The sequence below is a fragment of the Amblyomma mixtum genome, chromosome 2, assembly GCF_055824585.1.
Source record: "Amblyomma mixtum isolate Tamu chromosome 2, ASM5582458v1, whole genome shotgun sequence".
NCBI classification, from domain to species: domain Eukaryota; kingdom Metazoa; phylum Arthropoda; class Arachnida; order Ixodida; family Ixodidae; genus Amblyomma; species Amblyomma mixtum.
In genome coordinates, this window is record NC_143013.1 from 33,923,711 (window position 1) to 33,939,457 (window position 15,747).

A 15,747-nucleotide genomic window follows, 5' to 3' on the forward strand; every position below is an offset into this window, starting at 1 on the left:
CGATGTCTAATCAAACACAAATAAATTTCTTGGATGAAGGGGGTACAGTGTTTCTTGTTTGATTTGGCAAATGCAAAACAGTTATACAAATATTTATAAAGAGAATAAAACCTTCCAGGTATGCAATCTGCAACGAAGCCAAACCTTCATTTGTTTTTCAGTGAAAATGGTATATCTTTCGCGTTGTCTCCACTTTCTACGCTGCCTTTTTCTTCTAGTAGTTGTGAAAGCAGCGAATTCGATCACAGCAGACCCTTTATAACGGCAGGGTTGAAATCTTTTTTTGCCGAAGTGAGGTATTCTAGGGTTTCATTGCAATGTTTAGAGCAAAGTGTCCTTACTTGAACACTTCTTCGTTCGCTAGCAAATGCGAGCGAAGTAGTAACTGTAGGTTATGGCCAAGAAATCACTTTGGCTGTTAATGTGAAACCATGATCGGCCTGTTTGCGCACGGACCTCATTTTCCTCAATAAATACTAACAGCGTAGACCGTGCCGGGGTTACGATTGACGGCAGATGGGAAGAGATTATTGTGCAGTTGTCCAGGTAGTACATTTACGCGTGTTTTTTTTAGATTTCTGTAAAAAGTGTGCAGGCCTTGCTTTCATTGTTACTTGAATGATGTTGCGCGTGAAAGGTTTGCAGTTACATCAGTGAGGGGTAGTTTCTCCTAATAAAGCAGCGCGTATCTTCGTGGGATGGGGCGTTTTGGCCTTTGTTCCTGTTGTCGCAAACGACACAGCCAGCACCTCAGACAAGAAAACGAACTCATTAAGTTTCCACATCACATTGAGTCGTTTCAAGACTAAGCTGAAGCGTGCGTACACGTGAATGCATCCCAGTATTTCGTGGAAACAACTGCAAAAGCATGACCGCAGGCGTAGCGTGACAACACTGTGCGCAAGCGCTTCATCTGGGCGTCAACATACGTCAAGGAGAGCGGCCGTACCAGACACAAAATAAAATAAGGGAAAGATGAATGGCTCGGGTTTATACGACGGGACCAAGCGAGCCGCCTCTTGAACGAGCCAGCAGGGAGGAGCATTATCCGTTCCCTGGAGTTCTCCCAGATGGCGCTCGGCAAAGCCGGCGCGCCTCGGCTTTGCGTGCGGAGTATCGCGCCACCGGCATGGAGCGCCGGCGATTGCCGCGACTACGCCAGAAGGCGGCAGTGGCAGCGGCACCGCTAGTAGCAGCAGCGACAACGCCGGTGATGCCGCTGCCAGCGCGAGGATGACCCGAGACCCCGGCGACGGCGTCGGGCATGTGGTGATGCGGCACCGGATCGGCGGCAGCAGCGACGGCGCGGCGTCGCCGTAGTGGTAGCGGCGCCCCTCCCGAACGTCGAGTGGGACAAGCCTTGAAAGCGGGCTTCACCCTCCGTCACGCAGAGCTCGCGGGAAAGGCCGACCTCTGCCGAGGTTCGATCCGAGAGCGGGATCCCAGTGCCGAAAAGCCGAACCTCTGCATCCCTCGCCGCCCGGTTCCTCTTCGTTCTCTGCTTGCTTCGCTCTCTCTTTTCCCGCCTCCGGCCATTGATGGAGGAGTGGTGCCGGCCGCGCGGATGCTAGTGAGCGGGATCTCGGACGTCGCCCAGGTCGTCATCGGTTCCCTCTGCCATGGCAGCGCTATCAACGGCACGGCCGGCGATAACGGGTGATTGAGGTCGGCTCCTTCCTCATCGAACGTGGCGACTGACAGCGACCGACGGCTGCTCAGGCAATACTAGGAGAGCACGCGATCTTGGCGGCCAGGACAGCGAGTGCAGGCTATTGCAGCGACTAATCTTTGATTGTGCGTCTTTTCATCTTCTTGTTCACCTACAGTGTCGGTCGTTTGTCAACTCTGCGAGTATCGCGAGCGCGCACATTCTGTGTCCAGGCCAGAAGGGAGTGCCTACACGTGAAAAAGTGTCGTGACGAGTCATCGCTGCTCATGGGCGTTAGCGCGAAGGATTGAGTGGCCAGGTTTCTGCGGCCCGTACTATAGACAACTGTCCGCGGGATCTCACCGCCTACTCGGTCTGGACGATTGGAATACAGTTCCCGGAAAGAGTCGGATACGTCTATTTCTCGTCAGCGTGAAACTGGGTACGTCAGGAGACCGCAAATTTAGCCCACCGGACTTTTCGGGATATGCAACGCCGAAAGCATCGTCAGGTGAGTTTTCCAACCGCCCGTTTTTTTTTGTTTTTTTTTTTGCATGAATAACGCAGATATCTACCTCATTTGTTGAAAACGGTGTGCTTGGACCGTGGGTTAATAATCGCATTTCTGGCTTGCTGCCAGTATAGAAGCGTTTCCTTTTTATTTTTTCCTTTTTTTTTACTTTTTTTGTGTGTGGCAGAGGTGAGCACATTTGCAGCCGAGGATATTTGTTCACGCACCGCTAGACGGGTTAGAATTTATCTGTACTGGAATTTGAGAGGAAATTGTTTTTAATACTCCCTTTACCCGCATCAGCCTGATGTCAACATTTGACCGTTCTTTTTTTTAAGTCTCTGAGGGTACTTGCTTACTTCTGATCGCGTATTCAGCAGTGACACTGGCACCATAAAACAACTGTAACAAGTTTACCATGTTGTGACTTTCGAAAAGAAGGATTTTGTAATGTCGTCATAGGGAACACCATGCGTTCAATTTTATTGCGAAAGCAATACTAGTTGCACTTTCAGCCCGTCGCGTAGCGAGGCCGGTAGATACCATGTTAGCATATTGGATTAGATTGGATTGGATTGGATTGTATAACCGATGCCTCACCACAAGTCTAACTACAAGCACCACCACCAGCTACACTACCAGCTGAACCATGGCGTAGCTACGGATATTGCTTTCGCAATTACCGGGCTTAACCAAGCCACAGCCATTTTTTTTGTAACGGTTTCTGAATTGTACTATTTTTTGCTTCCCAAGATCAGAGACATCTCTCTATGCTAGCAGGAAAGTGAAAGTTTAGAAGAAAACTTACATGAAGGTTATGCTGATTTTTTGTGCTACTCTTAACACATTTTTATAAAGAGCCTAGGTAGGGATGGTACGATGCGGTACAGTAAGATATGATGTAATGCGATAGGCTGCGGCGCTATGAGATAAGATGCGGTGAACCTGAATACAACGCGACAAGATACAGCTTGATAAGATAGCATGATATCCGATACGGTGCAATAATATACAATATGAAGCGAGCTGATAACACATCATGTGATACAATACGATACGCTACGATACGCTGCGCTATGCTATGATACGATACAATAAGATACGATACGATACAGTACGATACGATACAACAAAACACGATGCACACGCGTTACGTTTGACATCTCATACATCTCCTTTCATGACGGAAGTACGGAACCGCTGCTGGCATTGCAATCACATTTTCAGCTGGCCGAGGTGGGATTCTGTTTACTAATGGGCCTGTTAGCAGCTCCAAAGCTACGAAAATGCCAAGACAGAAACCGCACTGCTCCCTTATGAAGTGTTACTTTATAAGCAAGAAAAGGGATATGGAAGTGTCATGCACGCTTTTGAAGTATCTTATCAAAATAAAGGCTGTTCCACCTAAGCACAGGCAAGTTTGAATGTGTTACTTTTTTTTTTTTGCTCATGTTCACGTTAATAACATCCGAAAGCTTGTTGGAATAAAAAAAAAAACGTCTTATTTTCGCTGACACTTTGATCTAAACGCGTCGTTACTACCGTGGTCCTGTGTTTTTATGAGCCAAAAGGTCAAGGCGTTGTAGCGCGTGAGAGACCTGCGCCAACACGCAATTTCCACAGATGGCCCCGCGCTTAGGAGAAGCGTGCCTACTTAGACGACATGCTGCCGCCGTGATGGCGCAACGTTTATGGGGGGCGCAATGCGGGGACCGAGTAATCTCTGGCGTTTATGGCAGGTGCCGACGGGAGACATTTGGCTCGCGTGTTACGCTCGCGTTTACTGCTGGGTTGCAAGTCAATTAAGCGAAAACAAGATGGAGGCAGGGCTACTAGCGTACTCGTTTACGGACGAATGGATCGAAAAAAAAAAAGGATCGCTTGAAACACAGCCATGGTAAAGAAAAGGCAGGAACTGACTTGCTCTGCCTATATACCAAGGGTGCGTTATCAATACACCTATACGCTAAATAATTCATGATTTCTGCAGCTTATAAGATAAGCGTCTCTTTTTTGCAAGAAGTACAAAAAGGAAAACGTTGCGCAAACGGACGCAAACTAAGTAACAGGTTCTCATTTTGTGCAGAAAGAATTAAGCACCCTTCTCAAAAATTAAGCAGTTATAAACGACTCGTTAAGCGCGAGGGTTAAGTCGCTAAAATCTCAAAGTGACAGACCGTAAAAGGTAACTCCGATACTTTTTCCCAAAAAGGTTGCATAAAAGAAATATTAAAGAAACAGTAATATAACGTAACATTGTTGTAAACGCCAAGAGCCTGAAAGTACAGAGTACTGATTAGTCCGGCACTGTGTTGAGTAAAAGAAGGGCGCGGAAACCGAACCCCCAACCAACATTTCGACAAGAGAACTTTTCTTCTGGGTACCGTTCTCGAAACGCTGGTCGACCGACTGAGGCTTCCCCTTCTCTCTTAGTTGAAGAGCATGCTTCGGTGAACTCTCTTAGCTACTCTTACGACGACTACAGCTTTCATTGCCTTAATGGAATATATAAAAAAAAACACATAGGACACGCAATACAAAAAGAAATAAGTATGCATGAACAAAAGCATAACTACCACGTTCTGTTACTGATAAGCTTTGAGTTTGATTAGAATTGTGATAAGCTTATTATAAACAAAAAAAAATCATCGGTGTTCCTAATGGCACAGCTGTGAGAGACAGGCATAAGGCTCCTTTACGAGGGGGTACCCAAAAGAAACCGGACTAATTTTTTGAATCGGCACAGCTTCTGTGGTACCGCGTTTTGCCACTAGGAGCGCGTAGAACGAACATTTCAGAGTCAGTAAGCCGAGTGCCGTCGCTGAAGGAGGTCAGACTAGTTTAGGCAGAGTTTTAGAGTGACGACTGTTTTGTGTGAGTGTCGTTTTTGCAATGGCTGATGTTCTTGAACAGCATGCGCCGGTGAAATTCAGATTTTTTCTCGAAAACAGTGGAACGGAAACTCTTGAAATATTCAGAAAGACGTTCAAGGACGATGCTATGGGGACAACTCAAGTGTTCCTGAATTAAATCCTGAACAAATCAACAGTCATGCCAATGGAAAACTTCAAATTCATCTCGCCTCAAGAAAGCTCGTCAGGTGAAACCAAACCTCGAAACAATGCTGATTTGTTTTTTCGAAGTGAGAGGAGTCGTCCATTCAGAATTTGTTCGGCAGGGTCAGACAGTTAACCAGGCTTTCTGCTTGGATGTTTTGAAAAGATTGGGCAACAGTGTTCGGTGGAAGCGGCCTGATTTGTGGCAGACGGGTGACTGGTTTTTCCACCATGGCAATGCCCCTGCTCACACAGCCCTGTCTCTACGACAAATTCGGACCAAAAATGGCATGATGACCTCTGTTTCTCAACCCTAATACTCACCCTACCTTGCCACGTGCTACTTTCTTTGTTTCGTAAAATGAAAATACAGGTGAATGGAAAGCGTTTCGCTGATGTTGCTGAGGTGAAGAAAAAAACGACGGAGGGACTGTCAAGCATCACAAAAGATGAATTTAAAAAAATGTTTTGAAAAATGGAATGAAAGATTCGACAAATGTATTATTGTAAGTGGAGAGTACTTTGAAGGATATTAAAGGTCTGTGCTGAAAATGTGAACAAATAAGTTCAAACAAAAATAAGTCCGGTTTCTTTTGGGTACCCCCTCGTACTTTCAATTCAGCTTCCTAGCTCTTGAGATCTCCACAGTGGAGGTTTAGGATAGCTGATATGTCACTGCGACGGGTATACAACGCTATTGAAAAAGGACACAAGTTAGAGACACGAATGGCCCGTCGAGCGGGTCTCGCACTTTGGTCCTATTTCTTCCGGGGTGTATTTTCATCTCTATATGGGTACCTGTACGAGCTCCACGATCGTCCAACAATGCCTTTGAACCACGGCTGTGAATACTACTGTTGTCGTCGGATAAGTAACGTAGAACTGAGGCTATTTTGCGAATAGAAAGAAGTCCCTCGAGTGTGAAATAATTAGCGGTGTTTTTCTCGCGACAAGGACTGGTGATGAATGTTCACGGACTTCTTAAATTTCATTTGAATGCGGCCATAATAACACAGCTAAAGTACCCGAGAAAAAAAAAAAAACGAATGAATGAAACGCTATGTAAAAACAGAAAGTGAGCGAAATTTGTGTCGCTTCTTCGCGTTCGTCGACTAGGCCTGAGGTAATTACCATCACTTGTACTCGCACAATTCCCCGCTTGCACGAATTTGCAGTCCATTGCTCAACGCTGTCTTCGTGACTACTTCGGAGCACCATAACAAGCTTCCTCATTAGTGCTCGCGTGACTGTGGGCATTGAATGCAAGCGTACGGCCGTGTCAGCTACTCGGGGTTCCTCACGCTGCGTCAGAAGCTGCGTCGAGTGCAGGTCCGAGACCAGTAAGGGAAAGTGCTTCGGTAGGAATTACATGAGCGGGCTGCCAAGCGGAAGCAATACGCTCTCTATCCTACAGGCGCAGTTTTTAAGGCGAAAGACCTTAATGCCTCATCGTTGTCGACAGATGGCTGTCAGCAGAAGCTTGTCAGCAGAGGTGTCACGCTTTTGACGGGTGTCCACCGAGATATGCGAGACAGTCACTGCATAATTTCTCTTCCTCAGATGCAATTTTCATTTTCTTCATTACGGTTCCTCTTTCTTCTTTCACTCCTACTTTCTCCCTTCCTGTACAGTGCGGTTCAGGTGTCCACCAAGATGACAGAGAATTAGTGCGCCATTTACTTTTACTCGAAAAGCGTTGCGTTCGAAGGGCAAGGCATCGCGCCGAACGGGTAGTGGCACCCCGTGGACTCCCTGGCGGCGCTACAACAGGCTGTCGCGTTCCACTCCTAAAGGCGAAGCTTAAGTGTAATTAATTAGTGGTTAATTAGTATTTAGTCATTAACCAGTAACTAGCCAATAATTAGCAATTTGTTATTACTTAGTAATTAGTCATTTTTATATGTGACGTCATCCAGTGGTGACGTCACCAGTGCCACAAAGGCAGTCAAAGTGGTGCGGAAAACGCTTTCGCCTCTCCGCACTTTAGACACTCAAAGTGCCCCTTAATTTTTTTGCACTTGTCAGAATTAAAAGGCTCTTCAGCAACCTGTAGGAACAAACCATCAAAGGTTCTCCGTCCTCGGGATCTTTTTATAGAGTTTATTTTGGTTTACGACGGTACTCGCTCACGTGATTACTGCACGCGCGACAGTGTGGGTATTTTGGTGGCATATGTATACTCTGTGAGGTTTATGGGCTAATAAAATCAACGGAATATATAAGTTCAACGTCCTTAAATTGCACATGGGCTGGGAGGCACGCCGTACTGTAGAGCTCCGAATTTGCTTGGACTCCCTGGTATTCTTTAACGCCCACCGAATTCGCACGGCGGACGAGCGTTTTTGCGTTTCGCCTCCACCGAAATGCGGACAGCGCAACTGGATTTGGGTCCCACCATCTTAAGCAGTCGCCAAATACCGCAGTCAGTGAGCCATCACAGACTCTCGCCGCGCCTGTGGACATTATCTTGCAGGGGAAATGTCACCTCTTGTCTCCCAAATTCTCAGACACGCTCCCGGCGATCCAGCTCGCACAAACGTGATCTGGGCTCCTGGCCACCAGGATCTACGTGGCAATGAGGCCACTGATGCGGCCGCCCGAGCGCTCACACACCGGGCTCCTCATCCTAGCTCTCCTGGCTCAGAAGCCCATAAACCGCTTCTGTGGTTCCGCGAAATCCTAAATCATTATTGCGACAGCCACCGCCTCTACCCGGCACCTGCCAAGGGGCTGAGTAAGGCGGAGGAGCGAACTCTGCGGCGCCTGCAGACAGGAAATCTTCTCTGTCCTGCCATAGCAAAACACTTTCATCCGAACACAGATGGGCGCTGCCCACACTGTGGAGAGATCTGCGATATCTTTCACATGGTGTGGGCATGTACTCAGAATCCTCACCTTCCCCCTTCCCCTACCCCCACCCGAGAGGCATGGGAGACTGCCTTCCTCAAATGCTCCCCACTGGAGTACCAAAGGGCTCTAGTAAAGCGGGCGCGAGACGGGGCCTCGTCGTGCGGTGTCCCGGACTAAGGATACCGACCATGCAACGGGGTTTTCTGACCCTCAAACTCTCTTTGAGTATTATAGTTTTTCACCACAACCACTACTACACCGGAGCAGTCAATAAAAATTAGCAGCCATGGTGGCTACAATGGCTTATACAATCGCCTTTTTCTCAATTAACATTCCAACTCACATTTGGCTAATGTTCAGTAATAGCTAAGGCTGTCAGGCCCATTAAGTATAGATACTACGAGTATAGTTTCCTTCTTAAATACAACTGCTTGTTGAGAGAGGCACTACTGCCAAGCAAGTTGTCAAAGGGCGTTCATCCATGATGCGTGTGAGCTCAGTACGTGAGGCATTGAGAACAAATAAGTTTAAACAAACCAGACATACGTCTTGCTGCCAAACAAGAAAAAACGACGTATAAAGACCCGATGTAGGGCGATGATTTCACGCGCGGAAAAAAGTGAGAATGGTCATGACTGTCCAGTGCTGATATAGTGCCCCATGAAGCTCACGCTCGTGCCCATGGGATCTTCCTGATTGTTCCCATCGCGCAGCGTGATAAAAGCAGGAAGAGATGGGCTCGTACCAGAAAGGCAATGGCTTCAATTTTGGGGCAGACACTAACGCTGAAGTGTTAGTTTTAAAGGGAAGCGCTGTTTTTTTTCTGCACGATAGTGACCTCCCGCAGCAGTGAACCAAATATATGGTGCCTGAAGCAACTGCACATTGGAAACAATAACTTTTATGGCAGTGCGCTCTGGACACTATCGCCGGCCGCGCTGTATGGTTACTTTTACTTTTATCCTTCTTCCCGACACTTCCTTAGGGCTTGCACACAGCTGTAGTCGTAAACCTGTCAGAAGCCGAGGCTCCGTTGGAGATGTGGGAGGAGGAAGTGCAGATTGCGTGTGCCCGAACGTGCACTCCCTCGAAATGCGATCCGCCAAGTGTTTCTTGCCGTGACTCAGCACCATTAGGAGACGGCGCCACGCAAGCAAAGGAAGGGTGCCTGATGAAAGAAAAATAAAACGTGGTTTTTGTTTTAAACAAGCTGGCCCGGTTGCCGGTGTGAAGGTACGCGTGGCATACGTGTTGGAAGCTCGGCTGGCCGAGCATTGTAGAGGGATCTGTTGCCAGTGTTTCCAGCTTGAATAGCGACTCGTATAGGTCGCACGTAGTGGTATCGCAGAATACTCTAGGTTTTCCTTTACTATCGACTGCATTATGCTCGACGTGCAAGCCCCGTCATTGCATTTTCTTGTATATAGCTGGAACAAGGCGTGCGTATTTCACGATTAGCGACAGTGATGCAAGACTTGTCATAGGACGAGATCAAATCAAAATCTGATATCTCCAGGGCAGCATCGCTCAAATATATTAGCAATTAAGAGCTTTTTATGAAAATTGAGTGGAAGGCTCGAAGCAACACATCGCCCCGGCGCATTATAAATTGAAGCAGCCCATTCTGTTACTGTGAGATTACTGACACTAAATCGTCTCTTTAGGAAATACTCTACACTATTTATAACGAAGAGACGCTGCGCTACTGGGTGAGGTGAGCCTTCGCATACAGTTCAGTTTCTTATGAATCACGAGGAGCTAAGAGCGAACGGGGTAAAGGAAATTTCTTAGCGGAGTACATACCTCTGAGCAACATAAAACGCACATTAGTTTTAAAGGCTTCTAAATGTTGTTTTCATCCAGCTTTAAATTCTTAATAGCGACCCAAGGTTCAGCGCAAGCTGTCTAGATATTCTCTCTTAGTGTTAGGCGTCACAAAGGCACAAAATGAAAAATTACAACCACTTGCCCTCAGGGTGTATAACGAGAGATCACCACCAGTTGTTTCATAAAATTATTATAACTCCGCGTCACGCACAAACATACAAACACAAATAGCCTGCAGTAGCCTATGAATGTTTGAGCGAATGCGGCGTGGCTGACGGGAACCGTACTGAGCATCACGGTCTCGGTAAGAGCCTCCGGTTTAAATTCAGATGCACAACGTGGCCTCCGCCGAAGGGCAGAGACCACGGTAGAGTGGTCGTGCCCCCGAGCCAACAGCCTTGTACTTCAGTACATAGTTGTCTACCTTTCTGCTAAAAGTGTTTCCACGCTAGCGCATCTCTGTGCTTGGGGGCAATAGTGCATGCGTACGGGTCAACTACGACACCGACGACAGCGCGAAACCGGAAGATCTACGCTGATGCTGTTAGCGCTTGTAAACAAAACATTCTTATTCATTATTCAACTTTAACGGTAGTTTCGTTCGAACGCTGTGCGTAAAATCCTCCCACAGCATGCTATAAAATATGGTTTTGAAAAGGAGTGATAATCAATGGATTGCAATGAAATCTGCAGTGTTGTATCGCTGTGTTATGCAGTGTTTCCAGCGTTCTCTTCTCTAACTGTAAAGAACTGGGAAACTTACGCGTCATCGAATATAACTGACTACCATTTTTTATGTTCTAGAGCCAGAGAACTTACTCGCTCATTATTACGGAAAAAATTATAGCAGAGCTTTCTGCAAGGAGCTAACATGCCATTGTGAAGGCTTTCCCAATATCCATTTCTTTTTCAATGAGCCTAATATCGCGTGAAGTAACGTACGATGATCAGTTCTTGAGCACGAGCATGTAGACAGGCTGGAGACTATCGTAATAGTAGATAAATTTTCGGGGTGAAAAAACAGGAAAATGTGACTCTGAGGTGCATTGCTATTTTATTTCTTCTTTAGAAACATGCCTAACAGGACCAGTGCACACCACCTAACGTAAGTATAAGGAGGATAAAAAATGGGATCCTTGAACATAAATAAAGTTATTGACGAATCTATCATTGTGTAAAGCACACTAATTGTCGAAGCTACACACCTGGCCGGGAGGCTAGTACTGCGAATTAGCTTGGCCTTCTGGGGTCCTTTAGCGTACACCAAAGTTTTTTCACTCGTCTGGTTCTGCCACCCGGGTCTGTCGAAGCACGGCCGTTGCGGCCGTGAGCCATAATCGCGAACGCCCCATCAGCGGCCGATCGCGATAGCCCCAGAGCAACCTGAGCGGGTCAGGGATAGCGTGTCTCGCGTGGCCACTAAGCATCCGGAAAGGAGATGACGACCGTAAACGGCGCAGCCCAAGGGCTCCTTCTGACCATAACGTGCTGCCGATGAGCATCTCACGATGAGTGGCGCTAATGTAATGCGAGTTAGAGATGACGAGAAAATGTAATGAGCAGTCAAAAACGGCTAAGGAGGACTTACTGTCCGCCTGCTCCTCCGTCCGAAGCGACTAAGCATTCATTGCGATTAGCAGACGCCGCCGCTTGGAGGTTAGTTGCGATAGGAGAGACTCGTACTTGTCAGGCACGCTACGCAAAACGAAAGATGTTATACCTGCAAGGATCGGCTTTCACGGCAATAATACCACGCTGGTAGAGTGCAGAGCGCGGGTCTGATAGTGCGAGTCTGCTGAACAAATGCATTCTCGTGTACTGTCGAAAAAGAAAAAGCTAGTTTATTTTATTGCAGCTATTTCTTCTTTGTCTGCAACATCGTTCCCTCCTTCATCTTCACCTTGTTCTAAGTACATCTAGATAACATATATAACCCATCCTCAACCTACGCGGTCTTGTTGGCAGTGTAAGCTACCCGACTCGAAGCACGCAGTACAGTCGAACTCGTATATATCCAACTCAAAGGGGTTCGCAAACTAGTTGGATATATCGATAATTCGATGTATAAAAAATGCCACTAGTTATAAGAATATCTGTAACCTCGAAGCAAGAATACATTGCACCCAGCCTAAGACCGGCTTCTTGCAACGCATCGCTCGTTAGCCGCAGTGGAGGGTTCTTTGAAACTAGCCACTGCCTATCAAGAGATGTCCGATCCTGTTACGAGCACAGTATAAATAGAATAACTGCTCATTAAATTAGGGCGCAGTTGGTTTCCTGACTATCCTGCAGCGCTGAAGCGAGCGAAGCACTCCAGATGAAGTACCGCTTGGCTTTAGTTAGTTAGGCTATAATGCATGACACTGATGCAGCGTGGATAATGAGTCCAAGAGATCGAAAGCCACCTTTAAACACGCCCCACGTCGTACTCCCAACAAGGCTTCACAGCGCTGCTGCTGCCAGCATGGGCCCAGTCGACCGTCTTCGCGCGCGAAAAGGGATGGAAAAGCGTCGGTAGGAGAAGGGCGACTCTCAGGGGCGCAGCACTGTTTGATGGATCAAACGACCGGCGAAATCGTAGTCCGATATACTGCACAACTTTCTCGCACTATTACACAAGATTTTAAAGGATATAATCTCTGTGTACGATCCAGCCAACAATTTGAAATAACCGGGTTCGATATATCCAGGCTCAACTGTATACGAATATAAATATATGAGCGGTCCTCGTTATCTAGGTGAGATTTGATGATTATTGATTTGATCATTATTGAGGTCATATCTGCTGTGCTAATGCGTAATTAGGATCGCGAAAATTTGGAGTGCAAGCCTGAGGATGCGTTTCTTCAATCATATAACGCTTAAAGACACTTTTTTACGCCGAGGATGTTTTTTTTCTTTTTTTTTTTACTTATGCAGCGCTGACTTGAAGGGTTACGAATGAAATTAAGATGGTGATGTTAGGTCCCATGTCCTAGTTTTTTCCACCCTGTGGATTGTAGGGCATTATTAAAGGGCTAGAATAAGGCAGTCCCTATATGCGCTACTCGTCTAAATTTGTAGGCACGAATACAAGAGCGCAGCACTTTCCTGTGTCCAATTTAATGCAAGAAGCGATTAAATACATGGCAGGTTAAGGCAGTATGTTAGGCCACACTAGGAACTTAAAAAACGAGATTTGCGCACTGAAGTCGGATGGTAAAAAAAGAAAGAAAGGAATTAATCAAAGGTTAAAGGTCAAACGTGATGGGCATCGCACACGCTCGTAATGAACAATAGGACGTCCGGTATACGCTTGTGAGGGTTGGGTGGATATTAGCTGTTCTGTCATTGCCACAGTGAATTCGTAGTATTCTATGAAAGCGCTATTCGTTGCACCAGTGAAAACAGTTTCACAAAATACATGTCTAATCGTGCTTCCCTGCTATGCACTTATATTGAATTACACCTCGAATATGTAGGCCCCTTTGATTCAGGTAAATCAATGATGACAAAAGAACGCTATTCAAAGCTATTCGATTACAATAAATTATAATAAATTGGCGGTGTGAGGTCGGACTATCCCATTGGAGACCTCCAGAATGCCGGTCCAACCACAAAACGGCCTTCGAAACTGCGCGCGCGTGCATGACGGTATATCTTTGGAGAACGACACTGAGGTGTAGTTTAGACAGCACAGCATTTGCATAGCCTTACCACCAGGCTTTCACCAGCGCATATCAGCATCTCCCGCGTGCTCTCTCTCTCTCTCCAGGCGCAAACGGAAGCGGCAGAGCGCGCCGAGAAACGCGTTTAATTTGCTTAGAGGCCCACAGTTCCTTACCCGTGCACAAGGCGTTATTCGATTGTCGGCATGTTAATCAATTCCGGCTGCTGCAGCGCTATTAGAATGGCCTCGCAGCCGAGGCGCAGTCGGCGCGCAGAGCTGGAGTTATTCTCTCCGGGTCCGCACAAAGAATGGGTAATTAATCTTCGTATACGCATGCCAAGTCGCCTGTATAAGTAGGATAGAAGGGAAACAAAATAAAATGGGTAAAATAAAATACGCTTGAATTTCCCAAGGAGATGTAATTACGTCGTTATTCAGTTGCTGCCTTTTGGAACAGCGCCTAATTATTTTTTTTCCATAACTAAGAATGGAAGGAGCAGATTAAAGGAGGTAACTTTTTTCTCTGCTGTACTTTCTTTTAATAGTACTAGCTTTTTTTTTTTAATTTGCCCAGCGCGTACAGCCTAACCTAGTTTCCTGTGTTAGGCGTGATTTACAGCGTAAAATAAATCCTGGGAACGCGCAGGGCGCTATGCGTTAATAATCCATCCGCATTTTTTTCACGCTGCTTGTTTCATATCTAAACAGCTGTTTTGGCTTTCACGGCAAAAAACAAATATTGTTTACGTGAAAATAAGATCAAATTAGAAATCAGCTATGTTAAACCGATGAGAAGGAACATTAGTAAACTGTATTGAGAGAAAAATCCTGTTCAGTATTGTGCAACTGAACGAAGCCAACGAGAAATAAATAGACGGCTCTGACAGCTCTATGTATATTCGAAAAGAAGCGCTCGCCTTTCTCTTGCCACTGCCAATGTAAGCCCTGAAGTTTCAGCACTAGCATTTTTCCGGACAGTAAGTGTTCGCATTTTGCATGACTTTTCCTCCTTCTCTCTATGTGCACACGGGTTGTGTGTGTGGGGGGGGGGGGGGGGGGGGGGGCGGGAGGGGGGAGGGGAGGGCTTGCGTGCGTGTGTACGAGAAAGAGAGATAAGGACCCTCACGTCCTTGCAGCTAAGCTCTTGTTGTTAGGGCTTTAGATTAGATTTCGGGGGGATTGCACCTAGCAGATTTTCTATTCCGCGTATTCGCAAGAGCCAGGACGGGCGAAATACCGTAGCCTTGAAGCAGTGAACTGAATTCCAGCTACTCAACTGCCTAACATACTGAAGAACAAAAGAAACACCATGACACCGCCGGCACACAAGAAATTTGTGTTGGGGCATGCTGCCGCACACCTCGAGGCGGATAATCTTTTGTTTACTTTTTTTCCTGATAGGCCATCGTACAGTGAACGCCTTCTAGCTCCACTTCAAGAGATAGGCAATTTTCTTCGCGTATTTTCTTCCTGTCTTCACTGTCTATCTTTATTTTGTAGAAACCTGCGCTTCCTTGCTCATACAGCGTCTTCGCACTTCGCCAGGCAACGCCTGCTTGATATGCGCCACCCCGACATAGCCATCCCCTGAGAAGCACGTAGTGTCCAAGCTATGCTCGCACCTCTCGCGGTTTGTTTTCTATCTGTCACACTTTTTATTTCGTTATCCTCTTTTATTTTTTCTTTACAAAAGGAGGCCGAATGGGGCAACAAGAATGGCTCGAAGGAACGGCAATACGTGAGCCTCTTGTAAAAAATCCTCTCGCGCCTGCCCGACTTTCACCGCCATTCAGTATCGGCGAGACACGCATATATGTTCGAACCCCTCCCCCCTTTCCCCTCACTGCTATAACCCCCCCCCCCCCCCCCACCCCCACCCCTTCACGCAAGGTTTACGCCTCGGCGCTTTGCCCCGGGTACTGGTCCCATTCGCTTTGTTTTTGTGACGTGGACTTTCCGCTTTGCTGATCAAAATGACCGGAACGCGCCCGCCTCTTGCTGCTGCTCGCGAGAGCCAGGCCAGAGTCACGGAGAACGGCTATATAGCGAAATGGCCGGAGCGCCATCAAACGAGCACACTGCACGCAGCGTTAGGACATGCCAGGCAACGGGAGCATGCGCTTTTTGGGGCCACGCAAATGTCTTCGCATACATGAAGTGCACCTAGAGAGGGGGACATGGCCACGTTAACCTAACGGCGCTCCTG

The 15,747-nt window shown here is 46.9% G+C and overlaps 1 protein-coding gene across 1 annotated transcript in view; it reads left to right on the plus strand.

Annotated features, from left to right (window-relative positions):
• The first annotated feature begins 1,132 nt into the window (after positions 1 to 1,132).
• Positions 1,133 to 15,747, plus strand: part of LOC149358918 (suppressor of lurcher protein 1-like) — a 351,348-nt gene continuing 336,733 nt past the window's right edge. Inside the window, exon 1 of the mRNA XM_089571104.1 lies at positions 1,133 to 2,159. Within this exon, the coding sequence (XP_089427230.1) occupies positions 2,136 to 2,159 (24 nt within the window). The 5' untranslated portion in view covers positions 1,133 to 2,135. The remainder of the gene's footprint in view (positions 2,160 to 15,747) is intronic.